The sequence below is a fragment of the Typopeltis vanoorti genome, chromosome 1, assembly GCF_054136105.1.
Source record: "Typopeltis vanoorti isolate ZY-2024b chromosome 1, IOZ_Tvanoo_1.0, whole genome shotgun sequence".
Classification (NCBI taxonomy): Eukaryota; Metazoa; Arthropoda; class Arachnida; order Uropygi; family Thelyphonidae; genus Typopeltis; species Typopeltis vanoorti.
In genome coordinates this window covers 12,618,035-12,643,107 of record NC_143549.1, presented here as the reverse complement: position 1 = coordinate 12,643,107, position 25,073 = coordinate 12,618,035, and the positions used below count along the sequence as shown (strand labels likewise).

General features: G+C 34.3%; 1 protein-coding gene across 4 annotated transcripts in view; it reads left to right on the top strand.

Annotated features, from left to right (window-relative positions):
* The window catches only part of LOC150109791 (uncharacterized), a 342,753-nt gene that overhangs the window by 27,089 nt on the left and 290,591 nt on the right, over positions 1–25,073 (top strand). For 3 of the 4 annotated variants that reach the window (XM_090411294.1, XM_090411217.1, XM_090411453.1), the window contains exon 3: positions 5,245–5,292. The exons of the other annotated variant lie outside the window; for it this stretch is intronic. In XM_090411294.1, coding sequence (XP_090267420.1) covers positions 5,245–5,292 — 48 coding nt within the window. The remainder of the gene's footprint in view (positions 1–5,244; positions 5,293–25,073) is intronic. 4 annotated transcript variants of the gene reach the window in all.

The following is a 25,073-nucleotide window of genomic DNA, read 5'->3' as shown; positions in this document are numbered from 1 at the left end:
CAAGAGTGTGAAGACATGTAAATATCGAAAATATGATGACAGTTATTTGCACTTGGGTTTTACATCAACAGAAGTCAATGGTGAAGGGAGGCCGCAGTGTGTACTGTGTATGTCAGTTTTGGCACCAGAGTGCATGCTACCAAGTAAGTTGAAACGCCATTTAGCAACCAATCATCCCAGCATGGTTAGTACATCTCGTGACTACTTTATCAGAAAGTTAAAGGAGTTAAATCAACAAAAAAGTAGTTTTTATAAGCAGGCGTCAATACTAAGCAATGCTTTGCTAGCATCTTACAAGATGGCACATAGAATCGCAAAATATAAGAAGCCTCATACCATTGCAGAAGAACTCATTCTACCGGCTGCTATAGATATGGTGAACATATGATTGGCGAGTCTGCTGAGAAGCTGCTTTCAAAAGTGCTTTGTCCAATAACACCATCAGTCGCAGAATACAGCACATAGGTGGAGGACCCCAATGATCAATTAATTGAAAAAATAAAAGGGAAGGAATTTGGGTTGCAGCTGAATGAGGCCACAGATAATAATAATGATGCCCACTTGATTTGCTAGGTGTGGTTGTTTGGATCATACATCCTGGCTTTGAATCTGCCATCTTGTTGGAATGTTATTCTTATTTAAATTATCCATTTTTTTTTTTTTTTTATTAATTGTTGGTTGATTACTGATCCCAATATAGAGAAATTTCTATTATCTTGCACCACCCTATATTCAGATTAGTCTATATAATATAATGGAATCAATCATCAACTAACTTTTGCAATCTCACATTTTACAGGCCGAGGTTAATATTATCATTTAAGGCTTCCGCAAGGTCCGATAAACTTTATGAGCGGTGCAATGAAAGAGAATCAGGCAAACACCAAATTGGAATCAATAAAACAAAACATTTAATGCAGGGTTACATAACATGTACATTAAATATAACTTTGAAAACAAGATAATGCAAATCTCAAATACTCATAACAAACATAAAACATTACGCATCAGACATCCAGCTGCATCAATTTTACATTCTTACGAATAATTAAAAATGGTTCACACAGTTCAATGTTACAGAATCTTACAGTAAATATTCTTAAAATAGAATTCTCTAATTCTCTCTTAGTCAACAAATACTTAATTCAATTATGAGGTAGTTATCACTTCAAGGGAGAAACACTTTAAAGCTCCATACTTCGGTTATTTTTAGTAGAACGCCACAGTTAATGTTAAGACATATCAGGCGGAGCTAACTCTTATATCTTCATGCTGAAATATAAAAAAATGGACTGCTCTTACCGGGTTACATCTTTTACACATTGGATTCACTATAGGCACACTTAAAACTGTAGTTAACTATCATTCTGAAGCAACACTATTCAAAAGAAATCTTCACTATAATAACTGAAATGTTAAACATAGAGCTTCATAAGTCATGACGCACTCGTATTAGGTAATCTACTTATTCCTTATTTATTCATCATCATCATCATCACGAATCATGGGCTCACTGCTCGTTGATGTCTGATGCCTGTTTCACTATCTTCTTCCACCTTTCTTTGCACAGTGTGGCAGTTTTTGTACACCCATTCCACACCAGTCTTTTATATCGTCTATCCATTCTCTGTATGGTCTACCTCTTCTGTTTAAACCGTCCCAAATATCAACCTTTTTTCCACCTTTCTTTGCACAGTGTCGCAGTTTTTGTACACCCATTCCACACTAGTCTTTTATATCGTCTATCCATTCTCTTTATGGTCTACCTCTTCTGTTTAAACCGTCCAAAATATCAAACATAAATGTCTTTATCTTCCAGTCCTCACTCATTCTACAGATGTGTCCAAATAATTGCAGCTTCCATTTTATAATCTTCTGCATTAGATTCTGTTTTGGTTGTATCTTCTGATAGAGCTCTTCATTGGTGATTTTCTGTACCCATCCTATTCTTAGAATCTTCCTGTAACAAGTTCTTTCAAATGACAAAATTCTTTTTCTTGATTCCTTATTTATTACCCACGTTTCAGATCCATACGGTACACAGCTGAAGATGCATGTTTCCAATACTCTTAGTTTTGTTTGCAGACTGATCACTTTACTTTTCCAGATATTATCCATGGCCTTCAGATTTGTTCTTCCCTTTGCAATCCTGATCTTTATTTCTTTTTTACAGTCCAAGTCATATGTCAGTTTACTTTCCAAATATGTGAATTGTTCTACATTTTCTATATCAGTTCCATCCACTTGTATCTTTTGTTTCATGTTCTTCTCACCAAATACTATTGTCTTTGTTTTTTCAAAGTTCATAACAAGTCCAAATCTCTTCCCTTCCTCATTTAACAGTTTCAGTGTTTTTTGTAGTTCTCTTTCGTCTTCTTCAATAATAACAATGTCATCTGCAAATCTCAGATTGTTAATTCTCATTCCGTGTACAGATATTCCTTTGGTATCTTCTTTCATTTTATCCTTTGCTCTTTCTAAATGTGCGATGAAAATGCTTGGTGATATTGGGTCTCCCTGTCTAGTACCTCTGCTTGTTTTAAACCATTTCCCCAAATCATCACCTATTCTAACTGCTGCAACTGCATCCTGGTAAACATCCTTTAATATAGCTATTAGTTTTTTAAATATTCCTTATTTATTACCATGCATTAAATTCAGCCTTGCACTGTTCTTCTTCAAAACAACTGGCATTCGTTGTAATTTTAGAATTCCTTAGAAATATTCCTAATTGCCTGTTAATTTCCCAGTCCTTTCATAATCTGTTTACGGCATTTCCAAATCCCCATTTCTGCCACCCCCTTACTTCACTCCTTGCTGTCCATAAGCTTTCTCCCGTTTTCCTTCGTTCTCCAATTAAATACGTTCATTCTTCCTCCCAAAATCTGGCTCTAGCTCGTTCAGCTTATATCAGTTCCTTCTCCCTTCAAATACTATAGCTCATGCTCCATGCACATGCTATCTAAAATTAACTCTGTTTCCTTGACAACAGCCAATCAAATCTCAATGAGAAAAATTACATAAAGTCATATCAGCAGAATTCTACATATTTACATTCTCTTTCAGAAATACTAATAAAAAAAAATATATCACAGTTCACATAGGGTACATTAAACTTGCATGTATACATTTTCTTACAATATAATTATAGGAATAAATTAAATAAATTGAATGACATTTTAATACATAGTCCTTTCATTACTAATGCATATTCTAGATTAAATAATTAAACAATAATAAACAAAGTTAAAGTAATTATATGAATAATAATTTATAAGCAGGAGACTAACATCAAATAATATACACAATCCTTGCTTTTGACATGGTGGATTATGTTGGATTCTGAAAGAAGTATTAACAATTTTCATTTCTCTTCATTCAGAATCCAACAGGTTTATAGATGGTAATAACATTGTAGAAGACCTTCTCTTTTGTAAAAGTATCACTGCTGGTGCTAAGGCTCAAGAATTGTTCCAGATCCTTGATACTTTTATATCCAAAAATAATTTGAAGTGGACTAAGTGCGTTGGTGTTCTGTACTGATGGTGCTCATTCTATGTCCAGCTACTATAGAGGATTGCAGGCACTTATTCGAAGCAAAACCGCTGATGCACTGTGGACCCATTGCGTTATCCACAGGGAAGCAATCGTGTCAAAATATCTGAGTCCAACATTGAACCAGGTCTTAGAATATGTAGTGAACTTTATAAAAACTCGGCCGTTGAGGGCAAGGTTTTTCAAAAAACTATGTGAGGATATGGGATCCGAGCACGTCTTTGTTGTACTACAGCACTTCGCGATGGCTCTCTCGTGGTAATGTTTTGTCTCGTACATTTGAACTACGACAGAAAATTTATATTTTTCTTAAAGTATACTGAAAATTTTGTGAATGAATATTTTTTGGTAAAACTAGCATACTTATGTGATATTTTTGAAAAGATGAATGCTCTGAATCTCTCCCTGCAGGGATGCGACATGCACCATTTTAAGTCGATTGAGAAAATTTCAACTTTTATAAAAGAACTAAAACTATGGAAAAGAAAAATGAATGAAGATGGAGGCAAAGAATGTTTCCCCTTGTTGCAACAGTTTTTTGACCTCCAATGGAGTTGATTTCTCTCGAGGTATGAAATCCATTTTTGAAGAACACGTATCACAGCTTATCACCTGGTTTGAGAAATATTTTCAAAATGATAATATCGATAAATTTGCATGGATTCAAGATCTATTTAATGCCAGTGCTCCATCTGAATTTACTGCTGCAATAGAAGAGAATCTTATTGAGTTGTCTTTTGAAGACAAAATTTAGCAGAATGGAATTAACTGAATTTTGGATATCAGTAAAAGATGAATATCCCCTTCTGAGTGAAAAAGCTCAGAGAATTTTAATTTCATTTGCGACTTCTTATTTGTGTGAAGCTGGATTTTCGGCAGTTGCTGTGATAAAAACTAAGTATCGCGCGAAAATCAATGTGAATGTGGAGAAGGAAATGAGGGTGGCTGTGTCCAGTTTGGTTCCAAGATTTGAGAAAATGTGCGGTGATCAACAGGCTCTTCCATCCCACTAATGATAATTAGTTGAATTTGTTCAATTACTTTTTTTTTGTGATATTAAATACGTCTTTTATTTATTTTTACCTAATCCTTTAATTAAAAAAAATTATTTGCTATTTCGCAAAGTGTACTTGTTAGAATTTGACATGGGCGCCTTGGGAAAACCTGGATTCAGCAAGGGCACTGAGAATCAAAAAACTTTGGGAACCACTGGTCTAGTGCATTAATTTTTTGAAAGAGATGTTAACCAATAGACAGTGAAATGTAGATGTTTATTTTCTCAATCTTATCTATGAGTAAATTTCAGTTGTATTTATTGTTGCCTATTGTTCTTGTAGTTTTCAGTTTCAGTAGGCCAAACAATACTGAAGTATTGTTTTATTTTGATTAGCATGTTTTATAGAATCAAGTTGTTTTATCTACCAAATTCATAATAATAATAATAATAACTTTTTTTTTTTTGTTGTTGTTATTGTAAATTATATAGTAAACACTGACATCTTAATAGCTTATGGAAATAAAAACTAAGTTCTTGTTCATCAGTACAGACATATATGATAATGATCAGAGATTTGAAAATGGGTTCAGTTATCCAATAGTTGAGCTGTTAAGATTTCACTGTAAACAACGTTTGTTATAGTTTTTAAAATTTGTTGCAGTTGTTAAAGTGTTTTATTTTCTATTTCTCAGATATCTCATAATGAATTAGAGAAGCAGTTGGCATGCTATAAAGAAGAGGTAACTTAAAAAATTTAGTTTACACTTGTATGCTTTTTTTTTTTTTTTTTGGATAAAAAGTCATTTTTATTTTGTTGTCTGCTATTTGGCAGTTATCACTTACTTTTCTGTTATGATTTAAGAGATTGTCATCCTTTGTCAAAAACACAATAAAACTATTCATTTTTAACTCTACCCTGAAATCATATTGAGGACGTTAGAAAACCAGCTTGAATATTTTGCACTTCTTCAGTTCCGTATCTTGTTGGAAGAAACAAGAAACTGAAAATCGTAAGTATATTACCTAGATATGATAAATATGAATTAAGAAGGGCTATGATGGCAAATGATTCAATCCATAGACTGTATAGAAGGTACTGGATATGAGTTTTTGGGTGTACGGAGTGAGTCTGAGGGAAGATCAGATCTGTATAAGAGGGATGGCCTACATTCAGGGGTAGGCGTTTGGTATCAGGAGTCTTGAAAAATTATGATGGGAGCAATGGCAAGAATCTGTATGTAAAAGTGAGTGTGTTATAAAACTGTGTTAATAATGCGAATGGCATTATCATGGAAATGGTTATGAGGAGAGAATGAATTTGATTTTTTGTTTGTTTGGTTTGGACCCATCAGGCATGTGCAAAGGCACCTGCATAAATAAGACACTAGATAAGAATAGAGATCCATAAGTTGTCCAACTTTGTCCATCTGAAAAAGTCTCGGCCTAACAATGAAAAAACGAATTTATGTGTTGTGAATGGAGAACCTGTGGAACAAGTAAAACATTTCAGCTACTTAGGCACGATTTTTACTGAAGATGGTAAATTAAATATAGAAATAGACAACAGAATCAGCAAAACTGGTATGGTGGGAAGTCAATTGAATAAATTCATACGGAATAAGAAAGAAATTAGTCGGAACACTAAATTAGCTGTATACAAGACAGTGTTCAAACCAGTTTTAACTTATGGATCTGAGAGCTGGGTCAGAAGTAAAACACTTGACCAAAGACTAGAGACCGCAGATATGAGAGTCCTGAGAAAGATTAGAGGCGTGAATAGATGGCATCAATGGCAATATCATATTAAAAATAAGGATATTAGGAAAGAACTTGACATTGTCAGCATCCAGGAATGCGTTAGCAGAGCTAATCTCAGGTGGTATGGTCACTTAAATAGAATGGGAGAGGAAAGATTAGCAAAACAAGTGTTCTCTGCCAGGTTGGCAGGAAAACGACCCAGAGGAAGACCAAGATATAGGTAGATTGATATGGTACAAAGTGCCTTAGACGATAGAAATATAAGATCTGATAATGTTGGAGTCTTGACAAGTAACAGACTGATTTGGAGGAAAATTGTAGATAGGAAGTTAGTAATGATGTAATTTTTTCATGTAGTACTGTCATATCCTGTACACCCCTTGAGGGTACATGGCAGGAATTTGATGATGATGATGTTCCAGCACTATTATCCCATTCCTGTCATAGTTCTCAATAAGAACTGCAAAATTACTCCTCTACAGCTCCCATCACCTCTTGATTCGAAGAAAAATGCTGACCAACGAGGAAGAGTTTTAGTTTTGCGAAGAGATAGAAGTCAGAGGGAGCCAAATCTGGGGAATAGGGTGGATGTTCCAACAATTCATAGTGCAGATCCCTTAATTTTCCCATTGCCTTTGTGGGCAGGTGCATTGTCCTGATGAAAGATGATTTTTTTCTTCTGCAAACCGGGTCTTTTCTTATGAATTTTTTTGTCGAGTCTAGTTAAAAGATTGGAATAATATTCCCCGGTTATTGTTTTACCCTTTTCAAGATAATTAATAAACAAAATGCCTTTAGCATCCCAAAACACCGATACCATGACCTTTCCTGCTGATGGAACCGACTTTGACTTCTTTGGCACTGAACAACCGGCTTCTGTCTACTGTGATTTTTTAATGGTACTTGTGACATAATGATTAGAAATATATACACATTAACACAAGAATAATGTTTAATTTGCCAAATATTTTGGTCTGAATATTACAGACCATCTTCAGTGGCTACATAGGAATAGTTTTAAAAAACAAAGTGGAATACGAACAATTGATTATTCAGACATAGAACTAACCGCTTGATGTCATATCACGAAGTATTAGAAGAGTAAACATTTTTAAACTCATAATTAAAGATATTAATTCAGAAATTCATATAATAATCTTAACATTAGACTAATATAGGAAATTTACAAAAAAAAAAAAAAATTAATGTGAATACGAATGTACCTCTCAAAGAGACTTTGATAGGTACATCTTCCCACAAGATATTATAAAGTTATTTGATTTCGTAATGCATTCTGGATATTTCTTATGTCAAAACAAATTTTACAACCAAGTGGAAGGAACAGCCATGGGAAGTCCACTTTCTCCTGCTCTTGCCAACTTTTATTTAGAACATCTAGAAGTCCTGTTCTCATCTATATTCCCTCACCCATCCTTTTGGGTGAGATATATAGACGACATCTTTGCTGTATGGCCTCACAACAGAGACTCCTTACCTTCCTTTTTAAGCAGTATCAATTCCTGACATCCTCGTATAAAGTTTATTATGGAGATTGAAGAAGACAAGTTATCTTTTTTAGATATCCTTCTCATCCGTTCACCTTCTGGTATTCTTCCAACAACAGTTTACAGAAAACCAACTTTCACAGGTCGTTATATTCTCAAAGAATCTGCTCATCATCCTTGTCAAAAAACAGGAATCATAAAATGTTTAATCTGACAAGCCAAAACTAACTGTTCAACTTCTCATTTATTACAGAAGGAATTTTCGACTATCAAACATCACATGAAACTAAATGGCTTCTCCGAAAAGAGTACGCAACATCTTTTCGATTCTTACAATCCAACACAGAACAGCAAAGATTCAATACGCTGAATTCCAATTCTTTACATTTCCGGGATTTCAGAACCAATTTCAAGCATTCTGAGGAAATATGATTTAACAGCCACTTATACTCCTATTAACAAATTATCCACCTATTTTCCTTCATCTAAAGATAAACGCTCAACCTTGTCTCTACCAGGTGTGTATCAAGTTCCTTGTAATGTAATCTTTCCTACTTTGGACAAACTGGATGTTCTATAGAAAAAAAGAATTCAAGAGCATCAGTCATCAATTCAACACAACAAACCTGAGAAATCTGGATTAGCTCAGCATGGATTAGAAACAAGCCACAACATCCTTTGGTCCAAGACTCTCCTCCTACACAGATGTTGCTACAGATTTGAACGTTTATTTAAAGACAGTGTGGAGGCCTTACTTCAACGTCCTAACTTGTACGTAATGACTGTATATCTATATCAAAAATTTGGAAAAGTTTAATCAGGATAACACATTAATTTTTTTTTTTTTTTTTGTAAATTTCCTATATTAGGCTAATGTTATTTAAGATTATTATATGAATTTCTGAATTAATATCTTTAATTATGACTTTAAAAATGTTTACTCTTCTAATACTTTGATCATTCCCACATGTGTGAATGATCAATTGTTCGTATTCCATTTTGTTTTTTAAAACTATTCCTATGTAGCCACTGAAGATGGTCTGTAATATTCAGACCAAAATATTTGGCAAATTAAACATTATTCTTGTGCTAACGTGTATATATTTCCTGTCTACTGTTTTGACTGCTTTTGAATTCTGGTGTGTAATGGTGAATCCAGGTCTAATCCATAGTAATAAATCGATGCACAAAATCAGTTTTATTCTTGTTAAAATGCTGCATGCACTGTTCAGAGATTTTCATGCTAGTGCGTTTTTGATTTGCTCTGAGCAAATCTTGTGCAAAGCTTTTTCATTCAATTCTTCATGCAAAATATATCCTACATGTTCTTTTGAAATGCCTATAGTCTCAGCAATTTTACGTACTTTGACTCATTGGTATCTAATACCATATCGTGCACTTGATCAATGATTTCTGGTGGTGTTACACTTTGTGGATGTCCTTCATGTGGATCATCTTCAAGGCTGGTATGGCCATGTTTAATAAACTTGGCACCCCATAAACTTTTATGAACTTCGAATGAATATCTTTTGGCATTAAACCTTCTTTTACAAAGAATTTTATAACCACATGATACTCAATTTTATCCATTTCAAGGGATACAGACAACACTTTTGCTTCAGACAGCTGTATAAAACAAATTACTTGATAGAATGACTTGCAATTTCACATGGATGCTTATGACAGATGTACCAGCTTAGGAAAAAAAAACAACGCTTCCCGATGGTGGTGCCATCTATGGTTGAGACTGAGAACTTCTCAGACCAACCTCGTAAGTAGCTTATGCATGTACACGAATGCTAGGGGTATTAGAAACAAAAGAGTAGAGTTTGTTGCTTTGCTCAATAAATTGGGACCTCAGATTGTAGGCATTAGTGAGACCTGACTATCAGATGCAGACATACTAACTGGTATCGAATTTATGGATACAGTATTTTTTGGAAAGGATAGTTTCAATTCATCTAATGATATTAGATGAATTGAACCCATTTAGTGTTGAGACTTAATGTTGAGGCTGTTACTAGTAAGTTTTTCATCTGGCAGTGAGTTTGAAGTCATCTGGTGTGAAGAGCTTAACACGATGAAATACATACTGGGGTGTTGTTACAGACCTAGTGGATTGGTTGATAGTGATGATGAAATGCGTCAACAAATAAAGATAATGGGTAGCAAAAGGAGTAATCATAACGGTTTACTTTAATTATCCAAACATTGATTGGGTGGCAGTAAAATCTCATGAGAAGAATGAATTTATTGAGCTGTTGCAAGACACCCTCCTCAATCAAGGTCATAGAGTGTTCGATTTGATTATTTGATTCATTTAAAGGCCTGGCTATTCTGCCTCCAGTTGATGACAATGACCAGGAGATGCTCACTTAGGAAGTTGTCAAGTTTATGATTGTTCCATTCAGAAAAGGCTACATGCTGAATGGAACCGACTTTGACTTCTTTGGTGCTGAACAACCGACTTCTGTCTACTGTTTTGACTGCTTTTGGATTCTGGTGTGTAATGGTGAATTCAGGTCTCATCCATAGTAATAAATCGATGCACAAAATCATTTTTATTCTTGTTAAAATGCTCCATGCTTTTGAGAAGGAATTGACAGTTAATTATGACTGACTGAGGAGTATACTGCATCATGATATCAATTATTGGATGGGCAATATATTGACAGCCCATAGGCAGTGTTTAAAAAATAATTAAATGATAAAATATCAGAATGTGTCCCTAGAGTTCAAAGAATAAATAGAGTAGGAATGAAATGGATGTGTTATCTCATCAAGCAAGAGATTTGTAAGAAAAGGATGATATGGAAGGAATACCGTGTGCATAAGGATGTCAGTTATAATAATTATAAGAGTCCCAAGTGTTGTATGGAAAGCCAAGTTTGAGTATGAAAAGAAACTGGTTCCATAAGTTAAAGACAACCCCAAAGAATTTTATCATTATGCTACAAGCAAAAATAAAGAATGAATATGAAAGAATAACTCTATTGAATGTAGAGGGTGCAGGGTTGACAGATGCAGAGGAGATTGTTCAGTGAACTAGGTGCCTGTTTGGCTTAAAGTTGTCAACCTGATGTATGCAACATTGCACTCACTGCTACTTTTTCACTGAATGAAGAAACTGAGGTCTATGAGGAGGAGGTATTAGAACTGTTGCACAAACGGAATAGGAATTCAGCAATATGGACTGATGGGATATCAGCATGCATGCTAAACAATTCTACTGAACTGGCTATTCTTTTGATTAGGCTATGTATTTTGAGTCTCAGAACAGGGAAGATTCCACATGAGTGTGAAGAATGTATGGTAATCCCATTGCACAAGGGTGGTGCAAAGACCAATGTATCCAGCTATCGACCTGTTAGTATCTCAGGAGCAGTGGTGAAAATTTTAGAAAAGTAGGTTAGGGTTCACATTCAGAAATGGGTTGACAGAGAATCTCTACTTTGCAATGAGCAGCATGTATTTACTAAGGAAAGATGATGTTTTAGCGACTTGCTCACATTCTATAATAATGTTGCTGTTGAGTTGGATGGGGGAGGGGGGGGGAATTGGATACACCATGATACTTTTGCATTTTGCTAAGGCTTTTGACATATAGCATGGAAGACTGTTGCATAAATTGGAGAATATGGGTTTGGATTATAAAATATTAGCATGGATAAGAGGATGGGCTGACTGACAGATATCAAAATGTTTTATATGGAGGGATGTGAGTCCAAGATTTAAGATAACCAGTGGCGTACCACAAGGATCAATCCTTGGTTCACTATTATTCAATCTGCACATTAATGACATTGGGAAGGAATTGACAGGCATACAGCTATTTGTTGATGATGCAAAGATAGGTTGGGTAATCAGGAACAGCTGAAATTGTGGGCATTGGAAAATGTCATTTCAGTTAGTAAGTGTAAAATCATGCATTTTAGTCAGATTAGATGTCCAGTGTCATATTATATTGGTGGGATTATGTTAGAAGAAGCTGATCATACTAAGGAGTACAGTTTTAGTTGATAGGTAGTTGAAGTTCAAGGGCCATATAGCAGTGAGTGATTGCAAATACAAATCAGAGGATAATTGCAATGCTGAAATGAACTTTGACATGTAAGGATGTCATTTTGCTTCCATACAAGGCCTTGATAAGACCTTGTTTAGAGGTCTCCTTGTTTCATTGGATTCTTATACCATGGAGAGAGTGCAAAGGTGAGTGTTAAAAATGATATCAGGATTGTGAGATACAATTATGTAGACAAATTGAGAATTTGTGGACTGCAGACACTAGCAAACAGGAGAAAGATGGATGATATGATTGAAACTTAGACTTCTGAAAGGGCCATACAGTATTTCAGTCAATGGAAGTTTTAATTTTATGGAGGGTTGGGAAAGGATGGGAGGGCATCCTTGGAAGCTGAGAATGAATACAGTCAAAAAAAAAGTGAGAGCTAGATTTTTCTCTTATAGAGTGGTACATGATTAGAATGGATTTCCATTGGATGTTGTGTGCTAATAGGGTGAATGAATTCAAGAACAACTATTGACATCTGGTGTGTAGTATGTGGTCTTCCTTGATGAATCCCTGACTCTCTGGAGGTCTCTTATAATAATAATAACAATAATAATTACTGTTGTTGTTTGTTGTCAAGTCTATTGAAGAGCTTCTAGATATGACTGTAGAGCTGCTTTGGCAATCTGTTGAACTTTGATTCTTGAGCAGCATCAATTGCTTATCAAGAATAGATATGGGCAGGTGTTAGTTCAACTCCTGGACAGTTCCTGCATGCTTCATAGCTCCTACTACCATCTGGCTGAATTTTCATGCCTTTAAAATGTTCTGTCCTTAGTGTGGTGATGATTGTGGTTATTTCTGTATTTTCATTAATTTCACTGATTTCATTCTTCTTCTTGAGTGTTTGTTTTACCAATCTTATTTTGGTGATAGAGTTAGCATCAGTTAGTAATAGTGGGTGTAATTTTTTGAGGTAAATGTCTTGCTTCTTTGGCTAGACTGTCTGCTCTTTCATTGCCTTCAATATTTACATAGGCTAAAGAGCCAAGAGGCTATTTTTTTCCGGCAGCATAAAGTGTTGTACTACCCAGGTGTTGACTTATGCTTGGACTCGCCGATAGTTCTTCGGCATGAAACTCTTAGATTTCGATATCTGAGTTTCGTATCCAGCTTTAAAAATAATGAGGGATTTATTATCCACTTAACTTAATTTACATAGGCTGGTATCCATTGCAGTATTCTTAATTTTCAAATTTAATGTTGTTAGTTGTTCATGAATTTCCTGTGTGTGTTTTGTTTTTCCATTTTTTAATGCTTCAAGTGCAGATTTAGAGTCGCTGTAGATGGTTATTCCTTCTGTAATGTTTATTGCTGGATTAGAGAGATGGAACTTGAGAGCTGTTAATTCACAAGTGAAGTTTGAAGCTATTTTGCCAGCTGTGGTTTTGATTTGCATTTCCTCGCCTGCAGGTAGAGTTAGAAAAACCTCTGAACCTCCTTGGTTGAGTGTTTCATCAGATGAGCCATCAGTGTAGGCAATGACATGGTTAAGATTATTTAAGTGATGTATAGTGTCAAGTCCTTTTCTTTTATTTTCTTCCTGTGAATTCTTTTTTGAACAAGGTTTTAGGAGATTTAATTTTATCATTGTGTTTTTTGGTAGAATAGTGGAAAGGAATGGTTCTAAGTCGATCTGTTTTCTAATTTCATGATTGTATTGTAAAGTGGATGATCTCTTTAGTCTAGATTTAGTGAGATGTGATTCTGTTAGTGAATTTAACTATGGAAAGTTTTCTTCTGTCTTGTAATATGTGAAGCCCACACTGTTGTTGAGCTTTTAAATTATTTGTGGATCAGACTGCACCTATAACAATTTTTGCTGCCCTTGATTGTACTCTGTCAAGTTTTACTTTTGAGCTGGAGCCCAAATTGATCATATAAGTGCAGTATATGTAGTTTTGAGTGTCTTCGGTTTTGCACCCCACTTTGTTCCACAAAGCCTTTTGATGATATTAAACTTTTTAAGAGTTTTATTAGATATATTTGTAATATGAGTTGTAAATCTCAGGTTCAGCATCTAGGGTTAGGCCTAAGTATTTTGGAGACTGTTTTTTTATTTTGGTATTATATATTTTGATTTGGAGGTTGAAATTGTGTCTATTTTTTCTATGAGTGGAGAAGATGCTCAGTTTTATTTTTTCTGGGTGTATCTGTAATTTAAATTCCTTTGCCCATCTTTCTAAGCCTTTTATTGAATTATTTAGGACTTTTTCAGATTATTGAGGATTACTATATCGTCTGCAGAATATGATGGAAGGGACTTGGTGTACAAGAATGTTAGATCGTGTTATAGGATCAGAAGATCTGTCCATAACTAATGTAGCTATATTGTCTCCAATTTGGGAAAGTGATCATGTGATATTGACTTGGGAGATAGTAAAATGTGGAAATTCCAGTTAAGAAGGGATATATGCAGAACTACAAGGTGGCAGATGATTATGATTTACTTAGGAGGCAGCTGGAAGCCCTACCATGGAATAAAGATCTGCAAGAGAAGGATGTTCACAGCACATATGGGATAGTCAAGAAGTATCTGGAGGATGTATTATCACATTTTATATCCAAGTTCAGAAGGAAAAATCAGGTAGAAGTTAGGTGAATGAGTAGTATCTTTAAGCATGAGCTGCAAAAAAAAAAAAAAAGAAAATGTGGAGGATATAAAAGAAGAAAAGTGACCAGCTAACTCATGAACAGTACAAGGATTAGGCAAGAAAAATGACGTGTGATAAGGAAGGCAAAATCAAATTATGAGAAGAAATTAACAAAGCAGGCAAAAGGAAATCCTAAAGAGCTTTTTTGTAATGTGACAAGTAGGAGGAAGAATGACTGTGGAAGGATAACTTTAATGAGTTCAGATGGTATAGGCAACAGAGGCAGATGAAATTGTTGAGCTGCTGAGTGATTTTGTAGGGGTATATCATCCAAGTGAAGATATTGTTATGAGAGGTGACAGGAACTGATGCAAGAACAGAGGTCAAAAAATTAGAGATACTTAATATATTACAGAATCTGAATGCAAATACAGCTGTGGGATATCAACTTGTGTTTTAAGAGAATGTGCAGGGGAACTGGCAATGCCTTTGAATAGGCTGTTTAATTTAAGTCTCAGCTCTGCCAAAATCCTAAGAGAGTGGAAGGAGGGCAAAATAATTCCTTTGCATAAAGGAGGATCTGAGTCTGCACTAGCAAATTATAAACCAATCAGTAACTCAGGAGTGGTGGCGAAAGTATTCAAAAAGTTACTCAAAAAGAGAATTCAGGAATGAGTGGATAAGAATACAATGCTCTATGAAGGGGGGGGGGGGGGACTTTGTGAAGGGTCGGTCATGCTTTAGTAATCTAAACAAAAAAATCCACATTTGACGTCCATAGATGCCATGTGGTCACTCCCATACCTCACTGGGTTTTGAGAGTGTTGTGTCGTACATCCTGTCTTTGAATCCGCCATCTTGTTGGAACGTTGTTCTTATTTAAATTAATTGTTGGTTGATTACTAATCAAAATATAGAGAAATTTATATTTATACTGCGCCACTCTATATTCAGATTAATTTATGCAAAATAGTAGAATCAATCATCAACTAATTTAAGCAATCTCATTATTCATACAGGCCGAGTTTAAAATTAACATTTAAGGCTTCCGCAAGGTCCGATATCTTTATGAGCGGTGCAATGAAAGAGAATCAGGCACACACAAAATTGAAATCAAATAAACAAAACATTTAATGCAGGGTTATATGACAAGTACATAAGCTTAACTCTGAAAACAAGATAATGCAAATAACTTAGTTCAACTGGTTCATAACATTCTCATAGATTTAGACATAAGACAATCAGTTATTAAATCTATAGTTTTCCTAATAATTAAAATGGTTCACACAGTTCAATATTACAGAATCTCTCAGTAAATATTCTTACTGTTATCATTCAGTTAGCAAACTCTTAATTCATTGATGGTGGCAGTTATTACTTCAAGGGGAAATACTTTCAAACTTCTAACTTCGGCTAATCTCAGTAGAACACCACAGTTAATGTTAGAATATATCAGACGGAGCTAACTCTTATATCTTCACACTGAAATACAATAAAATAGGACTGTTCTTACTGGGTTAAATCCTTTGCACATCAGATTCACTGTAGGCACGTTTTAAAACTATATTTACTTATCACTCTGAAGCCACACTATTCAAAAGAGATCTTCTTTATGATAACTGAATTATTAATTATCGCGCTTCATAAGTCCTGATGCACTTGTAATAAGGCAGAATACTTATTCCATATCTACTTCTATGTGATAAATTCAGCTTTGCACAATCCTTCTTTAAATATGACTGGAATGCGTAGTAATTCTAGAACTCAGTAGAATTATTCTGGGATGCCTATTAATTTACCGGTCCTTTATTAATCCTATTACAGTTCTACAATTCCTGATACTGCCACCCCTTACTTTACTCCCAGCTGCCTATAAGTTTTCTCCTCGTCTTCTCCGTACTGTCCTGAGTGCTCCTTGTTTACTTTTGCTTTCTGCTTATTACCTTCATTCTTCCCACCAAAACTTGTTCTCACAGTCCAGCTCATATCAACTCCCTGCTTCCAATACCGTAGCTCACGCTCCACGCTCGCACTATCTATTTTTAACTTCGTTTCCATGACAACAGCCAAATAAAACATAAACAGAAGCATTACATAAGATTCATTCTTATATACAGCAATGATAAATAAAAAAATATTATAGTTTACATATGGTACATTACATATGTACAGGTTCTTATAGGATTATATTAATTAATTTAAATGATATTTTCATACAGAGTCTTTTTATTACTATTATGACATATTCTAAAATTATATAATTAAATAATAACTGACAAAATTCAAAGAAAATACATGAATAACAAATTTTAAGCAAGAGGCTAACAAATAATATTTAAACAAGTCTTGCTTAGAATATGGCAGATTATGTTAAATATGAATGAAGTATTATTGTTCCCAAATATCTTCATTCACAATTTAACAAGAGTGACCACATGACATTACTGTGTGTTCAGGTTTGGTCACCTGGATTTCTTGAGGATGAGGAAGTGGTGGAGAGGATCCGGAGACAAGTAACAGGATGGTGAGTGGTCTATGGAATGCTTCCTATGAGGATAGATTGAGGGTTTATGGATTGCTAAAGTTGGTTGATAGGTGAAAAGAAAAAGGGGGTGGGGAATGGTATGATTGAAACATTTGGGTTGTTTAAAGGATTTTATAGGATTGATGCAAGGGAAATGTCTCAGCACTTAGCTAGTGGGGGGGGGGGCAGAACAAGATGTCATCCCTGAAAGTTGGTTGGGTTAGCAAGTTTGTAAGAACTAGATTTGTCCTTGCAGTAGAGAGAGTGGTGAATAAATGTAATGAATTGCTTCAGTCAGTTGTGAGTACTTTGTGTATTAATGTTTTCAAGGAGAGGTATGATAGATATTATGTTGTAGTTTTGGTCTTCCACAATGAGCCTTAGGACTTCATGGAAGTGCCCTTGCAATAATGATAATAATAATAATAATAATGTTCCCCCACTTCAGTTCATTGATCTGTATAAGTTAATTTTCAAGGCCTTCTGATTTTTTTTCCCCCTCAAGTTCTGTAGACTATATTTTGTGAACTCTATTCTGTAAATGAATGTTTATCATTTTGTTAGGTGGGAGGTGAATTTCATCGCCTGGCATAAGACCACTTTGCTTACTGAAGGCCTGGAGCAGCTTGAAAAAGTTCAATGTTTGCTCTTTAGAATAGTGTTTCCTGATTAGGTTAAAAAATAAATAAATAAATAAATAAAAATAAAATTCATATAAATAGAAAAAAAATCCTTAGCTCACCCACAGTATGAATATACAGTCATCAAATTCTTGAAATGTATCCTCAGGAAGAGTACAGGATATTATGAGGGTATTACATGTAAATTTTAAATTATTACCAATTTTCTATCAGCATTTTTTCTGTAGAAAGCTTCTGTTATTAGGACCATATATTTTTAGATGAATAATTAGTTTAATAAAAAATAAACACACACACACACATACAAAGTAGAAACAGTTAATTACACATAGTAGATGTTATTAGAACTTCAAAATTGGTATATATAAATAAATAACCATAAAAAAAATTCTATTCAACATTTTTATTCTGGTGACTTATTTATATGTATGAATTATGAAGTTCTGTTAGCATCTAATATTTGTAATTAATTGTTTCTAGTTTCCTTATTTTTGTACTACCCCAAAACTTGTAGGGTTATATATGTTTATTTTTATTATTTTTATTAATCTTTTAAAATAAAATATAAATTTTATTTATATTTTTATTAAACTTATTATTTATCTAAAAATGTGGTCTCAATACTGGAAGCTGTTGGATCCTACTTGTTCTTAATCTGTACCTTGGATCCGACATGATTACAATTACGATGTTCTTAACTAATTGATAAGTTGAGTTGATTTCTAATTCAAATATAGAGAAAATTTATATTTAAAGACTGTGCCACTCTATATCTGAATTAGTTCAAGAATTGAAGATAAATCAACCCCTTAACTATTTCTCCTTAATATATATACTGGCCGAGTATATTTGACTTACTTAATTTACCCGCCTTGGTTCGAATATTTTGAATGGTGCAGTAAAAAAGATTCAGGCAAAATACAACTTTAGATAAACAAAAACAAATATTTAATTTTATAATCACAAATTATACACTTAAGATCAAAATCACTAATTAAGATATTACAAATGCTTTAGCTCTTCTGATAATACAGTCATACAAACTCAGGAATTAGTGGATCTGTTATCTCTATAATACAGTCTTCTCACAGTTCCTTAAGTTCCAAATACAACAAAAAATGCAGTAATACCTCTTCACAAACAAACACTTTTAAATTTACATTTTAGCTAACTTCTTCAATAGTTATTGTTAGTATAAGGAAATTCTAGGATGAAACTCTCACACTTTTCTGCAAAGGAATATTAATGGTTGGAATAGTCTTACCGATAATTTTCTTTCTTCATAAACTTACACGCAAACATTTTTATATAACTGTAAACACTTTGAGCAGTATACGGCACTCATTAAAACAAATCTAAGCAATAACTGAATTAATCATCGGTCACAATACACATAAACAAGCGTTGTTGCATAAAGCACTACTGATCACTCATGAAATAAGGCAACACACAATAATTCCTTAACGTGAGGTTTTATATGCACAGTTGTTCACTCTTCCGGCATTCAATTAATTCTTAGACACTACAATTCTAAACACAGCTATCGGTATACTTCAACTTTACAGCTTTACTATTCTTTAGTAACTTCGTGCTTTGCTTCAAGTTTCCGTGTGTCCTTGAAAGGTCGGCCCTGAAATTAAATCTCAACTCAATTATTGCTAGTCTATTTAGTAGTTAGCTGTTTTCCGTAGCTATAATTGTTATTCTACAACTTATTAGCTAACCGCCTCTCGACTAGTAGACTTTATTTAGCTGCTTGAGTGACTTGCCGACTCGCTATTATCGCACTGTGATTCCCGAATGCTCAGATTCCAACCTAATGCCAATCTCTCTCTAATAAATCTCTAATGCTTCCAATTAATTAATAATTCCAGCGTTCATTGCTTATATATCTGTTTTTCCCCCTAAATTGCTCACGTGATTTCTTTCTAAAACTCTTTTCAATAAACCTCACGTGGTGGTCCAAAACGTGCTCGCTTACTTACATACGTTTCCATGACAACAAAACAAAATATAATAAAATTGAGCTATTGCATAACGTTAAACTTCTACAAACAGGAATAAATAGACAATATTTACATTTCAATAAATGCGCAGTTAAAATATTGAATATAAATTCTTATAATATTAACATAGTAATACATAAAATAGCTTAATAATATTTAATACAGTCTTATCACTATTAATACATATATCTTTGATTAAATAATTAGATATTAGACAAAATTAAAGTAGTTATATGAATATTAAATTGTAAAATAAGTTGTTTACATTAAATAATATTTACAATTGTAGCCTTTGTGATGGAAGATCATGTTGGATTCTGAAGCAAATAATAATTACTTTAATCTCTACATAATCAGAATCCAACAAAGCTTCCAGCAGAACTGCTAAACCACAGAAACTTGCCTATTAATCATTTGTCTATCAAGACTCCAATATTATCAGATCTTATATTTCTGTCTTCTAAGGCATTCTTACTGTAACAATCCACTTAGATCTTGGTCTTTGTCCGAGTCTTTTTCCTGACAAAGAGCACTTGTTTTGCTAACATTCCCTGTCTCATTCAGTTCAAGTGACCTTACCACCTGAGATTATCTCTGCTAACATATTCCTCTATGTCAGGTTCTTTCCTAATATCCTTATTTTTAATATGTTACTGCCATTTATGCTATCTGTTCACTTCCTCATCATCATCAAAATATTAATTTTATTTATATTTTTATTAAACTTGTTATCAGATTCCTGATATATACCCTCAGGGAGTGTACTGGATAATTATGATAGTACTACATTAAAATGTTACACCACTACCTATTTTCAATCAATAATTGTTCAATAATATTCACTTGGGGTGCTTAAGGGTCAAAGCTGTATAACTGAGAGGAGACCTCCACATAGCCTTTAAAGGAATGCGGAGCACCGATCAGGGCTTCTAACCTAATGTCCAATCCTCACCTTCTCGTGTTGCACCCTGTTGGGTACCTACCTGGATACTGAACGAATGAGGATGGGCTGGCAATTTGGAAATTAGCCAACCAAATTGTATTCTTATTGGCTTAAACCAAAATACAAAATGATGGTACAACATGACAAAATTTCATGTCGGCTGGTTAAACAAGGCCCCCGTTGTTTTTGCCAAGGAACTAGGGCGAACAGCAAAAAGTCAGCTACTGGAACAAATCTGAAAACACACCCCAACTCAACATCACCAGAGTTAAAGATGGGTATTATCAACATAAGAAGCCTGAATGGCAAAGAAATGGAGCTAGCTGAGGAATTAGATAAGTACCAGATCGACATAATAAGGGTGACTGAAACAAAAAAGACCAAAACTGGTGAGATCTTTCTGAGCAATAAATACAAAATGTTATATTCAGGCAATGACAATCAAGGAAAAGTAGTAGCCATAGTATTCAACACTAAATATGATGCTAATCTTCTTGAATGGCAGGCAGTCTCAAGTAGAGTGATGTGGGCAAATATGAGAATGGGGAACTGGACAATGAGATTATTTGTGCCTATAATCCCATAGAAGGTTCTATCAAGGTAGAAGTGGAGGAATTTTTTGAGGATTTATATACAGCAGCTGACACAATGAAAAAGGAAAAGTTGGTCCTTGTTGAGGATCTAAATAGCAGAGTAGGAAATGATTGTGAGACATACAAAAATATTTTCAGAAAATTTGGAGAAAAGAGCAAAGCTAATAATAATGGCAAATACCTGTTGGATTCTTTGGGGAGACCTCACCCCTACCAAGGGCATCCCTCGGGTGGTGGATGAGGGAAGCCCAAGCGGGCAGCTCCGAATAACGAATAAGGAGCCGTGGACCAAAGGCACACTTCAGAACCATGGTCAGGAGAAGTGCTGTAGACCACTGTAAAGATGCCAGCAAGTAGAAGAAAAAAAGGCCCCCAGTCCTGCATGACTCTTTGCAATCCCACCAAGGTGGTGGTGAGAAATCTGCAAGAGTTTGTGTGTGTCTGTGTGTGTGTGGGGGGGGGGTGCTAAGAATCTCACAGAGGAAGGTAGACCACTGTCGTGACGACTTTTTTCTGTCGTGTTCTAAATTACCATCTAGATTCAAGTCACTTTTATGAATAATACAACTAATTACGAAATGATCACCGATCCAAAAGTAGGGAAATTTATATTTATACTGCGCCACCCTATTCTTAGATTAGTCTATATAAATAGTAGGATCAGTTCTAAATTAAGTTAGCAGTCATCTCATTAGGCCAAATCATCTATTATCATTTTTACTTGGGGTTCCCGCAAGATTCGAATATTTATGAACGGTGCAATAATAAGGAATTCAGGCAAACACAATATTTAGATCAACAAAATAAAACATTTAATATATGATATGGTTAACAAATACAAGAACTCTGTTTTAAAATGGAACTATACAATTAACTTAACACATCTTCTTAGGTCACTGATGCTAATTCAATGTTCTAATTTTCATATACTATTCACAGTCTCAAATACACAAATCTTCTTATCTCAAGTTAATATAACAATTTCACATCTTATTCAGTCTTCACAAATCTATCAGCTCAATGTTTATATTCACAGCAGGCAATAAACTACGTAAGCTATATTCCAAGCAAATATATTCCCGGACCTTGAGCATCGGAGGTATATTACAGTTAATGCTAGAATAGAGAAACTTATACAACTACTCTTACCAGACAAATTCTTCAACACATCAAATTATTGAGAGAGCACTTATGAATTAACTTAATTAACGTTAGCGGAATACACATAACAAATATTCTCCATAGTTTAAACTGTATTACTGTAAGTCGCACTTCACTATTCGAAACAACAGTAATTAGGTACTGATATCTTTTCTTGTTCACTTTTCTCCAAGTAATCAATATAACCTTTTCCTAGGGCAACATAGAATTTAATCGTAATCCAGATTAACTAGAACTAATCAGAATTTTCGCATTGACTGTCCAGTTTCCTTTCATCTGATTACGGTATCAACCTTTCTTCATAACAACAGCAGATTTCGCTTATAACATTAAACTTTATGTTTCACTACTTATAGGTTCACTTCCGAACACTATACTCATAAATTTCTGCCCTGAGGATTATATAATCTTGGTTCCGCAAAACTTTCTCCTCACTCTTAATAATTCTTCTCTATATCCCCCTTATCTATGACCTTCACTCCCCTCTCTATATCTCCCTATCTGACCTTCACTCCCACCTTACGTTCGAACGCCACGTTCTTCTCCACTCGTGGTTGTTTACGCGTGCGTCTCCATGACAATAGACTAAACGTAAACATTTCGCTAATGTAATGTATGGTCTATTACTACTACTACATGAGTGATTACATAACATTAAATATTTCTCAAATAAGAACAACAGAATATTTAAGCTACTTCTTCAACTTATTGATTACGTATACAGTTAAATATAAAATAACACTTTACGTTACACCATATATATTTGGTTATACAAAATTCTATACATTTTATTATTTTATAAACTAATAATAGGTCAGGTTTTAATTAAATATTTATTTAGTAATTCTCAATTAAGGAATAATAAATAATTTTATATAAGTCATGATTAATATTTAATAAGCAATGTTAAATGTGAATGAAAAAAAATAAATTACATAACATAGCTTCATTCACAATTTAACACCACCATCTGGAAATCCAACCCTGTTTATTGGTTCCTTCAACACTCGAACTCTATCTTCTGACCCCATATTGATTTCCTGCTTTCGAGAACTGCAAAATGTAAAGTTTGATGTCCTTGCTATTTGTGAAACCCGAAGAAGCTCTGAATTAACAGCAAAATGGAACAATGGCTACCAAATTTTCCTGGGAGCTTCAGATAATGCTACAAGGGCTGGAGGAGTTGGCTTCATAAATGAAAAGCTAACGAAAAATATTATTTCTTGCACAATTCATTCTGAACGACTAGGAACACTAAAATTAAAACTTGGAGAATCCATAACAATAAAAATAATAGTAGCCTACGAACCCGCCTCAACAGCTGATGAAGAAGAAATAGAAAATTTCTATGAACACCTATGAGAAACATTACTAAAAAAACAACATACACAATAGTGTGTGGAGATTTCAACGCAAAGATTGGTACAGGATTTATTGAAGAAAAATACATTGGATCGTGGGGGAAGGGGAAAGAAATGAATGAGGTGAACTCCTGGCTGAATTTGTAGAAGCAGAAAGGCTCTACATTATGAATAGTTTCTTTAAAAAGAGAACTGGAAAAAGATGGACTTGGCGATCTCCAAATGGAGAGACAAGAAATGAAATTGATTTCATTCTAACTGATTGCAAAAGAATAATAAAAAATGTTGAAGTCATTGGGAAAACCTACTGCAACATTCAATCAGACCACCATCCAATAAGAGCCACCCTTAAAATACACAAAAAAAATGAAGAACGCATACGAGCACAGTCCAACCATATAAAAACACTCAAAACAGATAAACCCAGAAGAATTTAGAAAAAATGTGGACGAAACTGACTGGAAATTAAAAAATGACATAGAAGAAGATTTAACTAACTTTAACAATCAATTAATGAACTGCAAAGAAAGAACCTTGTATGAACTTCATCCTAAGACCAGGGAATGCCTATCAGCAAGAACAATAGAACTATTGAAGAAAAGAAGAATACTGAAAGATACAGGAAAAGACCATCTAGAATATAAAATTATTTGTAAACAATTGAGACAGAATATCAAAGACGACTATGGCATATATAGAACAACAAAATTGGCAGAAGCAGCTAGGCTCTGCAGTAGCCTAAAAAAAAAAAGTAGAAAAAGAAATAAATCTAAAGCAACCACTACCGTCTGCCTTCATAGACAATCAAGGAAACAGACACACAAATAGAGGTGAAATGGAAAAAATAGTAAAATCGTTTTATGAGAACCTTTACTCATCTAAACAAGTAATCACATCTCCAGTACCAGACAAAAATTTGGAAAATTTGGAAATACCATCTGTCCTACCTGAAGAAGTAAAAATGGCTATCCACCATATGAAAAATGATCGATCACCAGGAATTGACGGTATAAAATCTAATGAATTAAAAATGGGTTGACAAATACTCTTTAAAGCTTTAGCAGAAAGCTTTAAAGAGCATTACCCGATATATACAATTAAGGAAAGTACCCACTGAATGGAAAACATCAAAGACCATAATTCTGCATAAAAAAGGTAATAAAGAAGACATCAGTAACTACAGACCCATCTGTCTATTATCGCGCACACATAAAATATTCGCCAGAGTCATCCTAAACGGAATACAAACCTCCATCAATGAAAATAGCTGCAAAGAACAGACTGGTTTCAAAAAAGGCTTTTCAACAATAGATCACATTCAAACTATTACTCAGCTAACAGAAAGATGCAGAGAATACCAGATCCC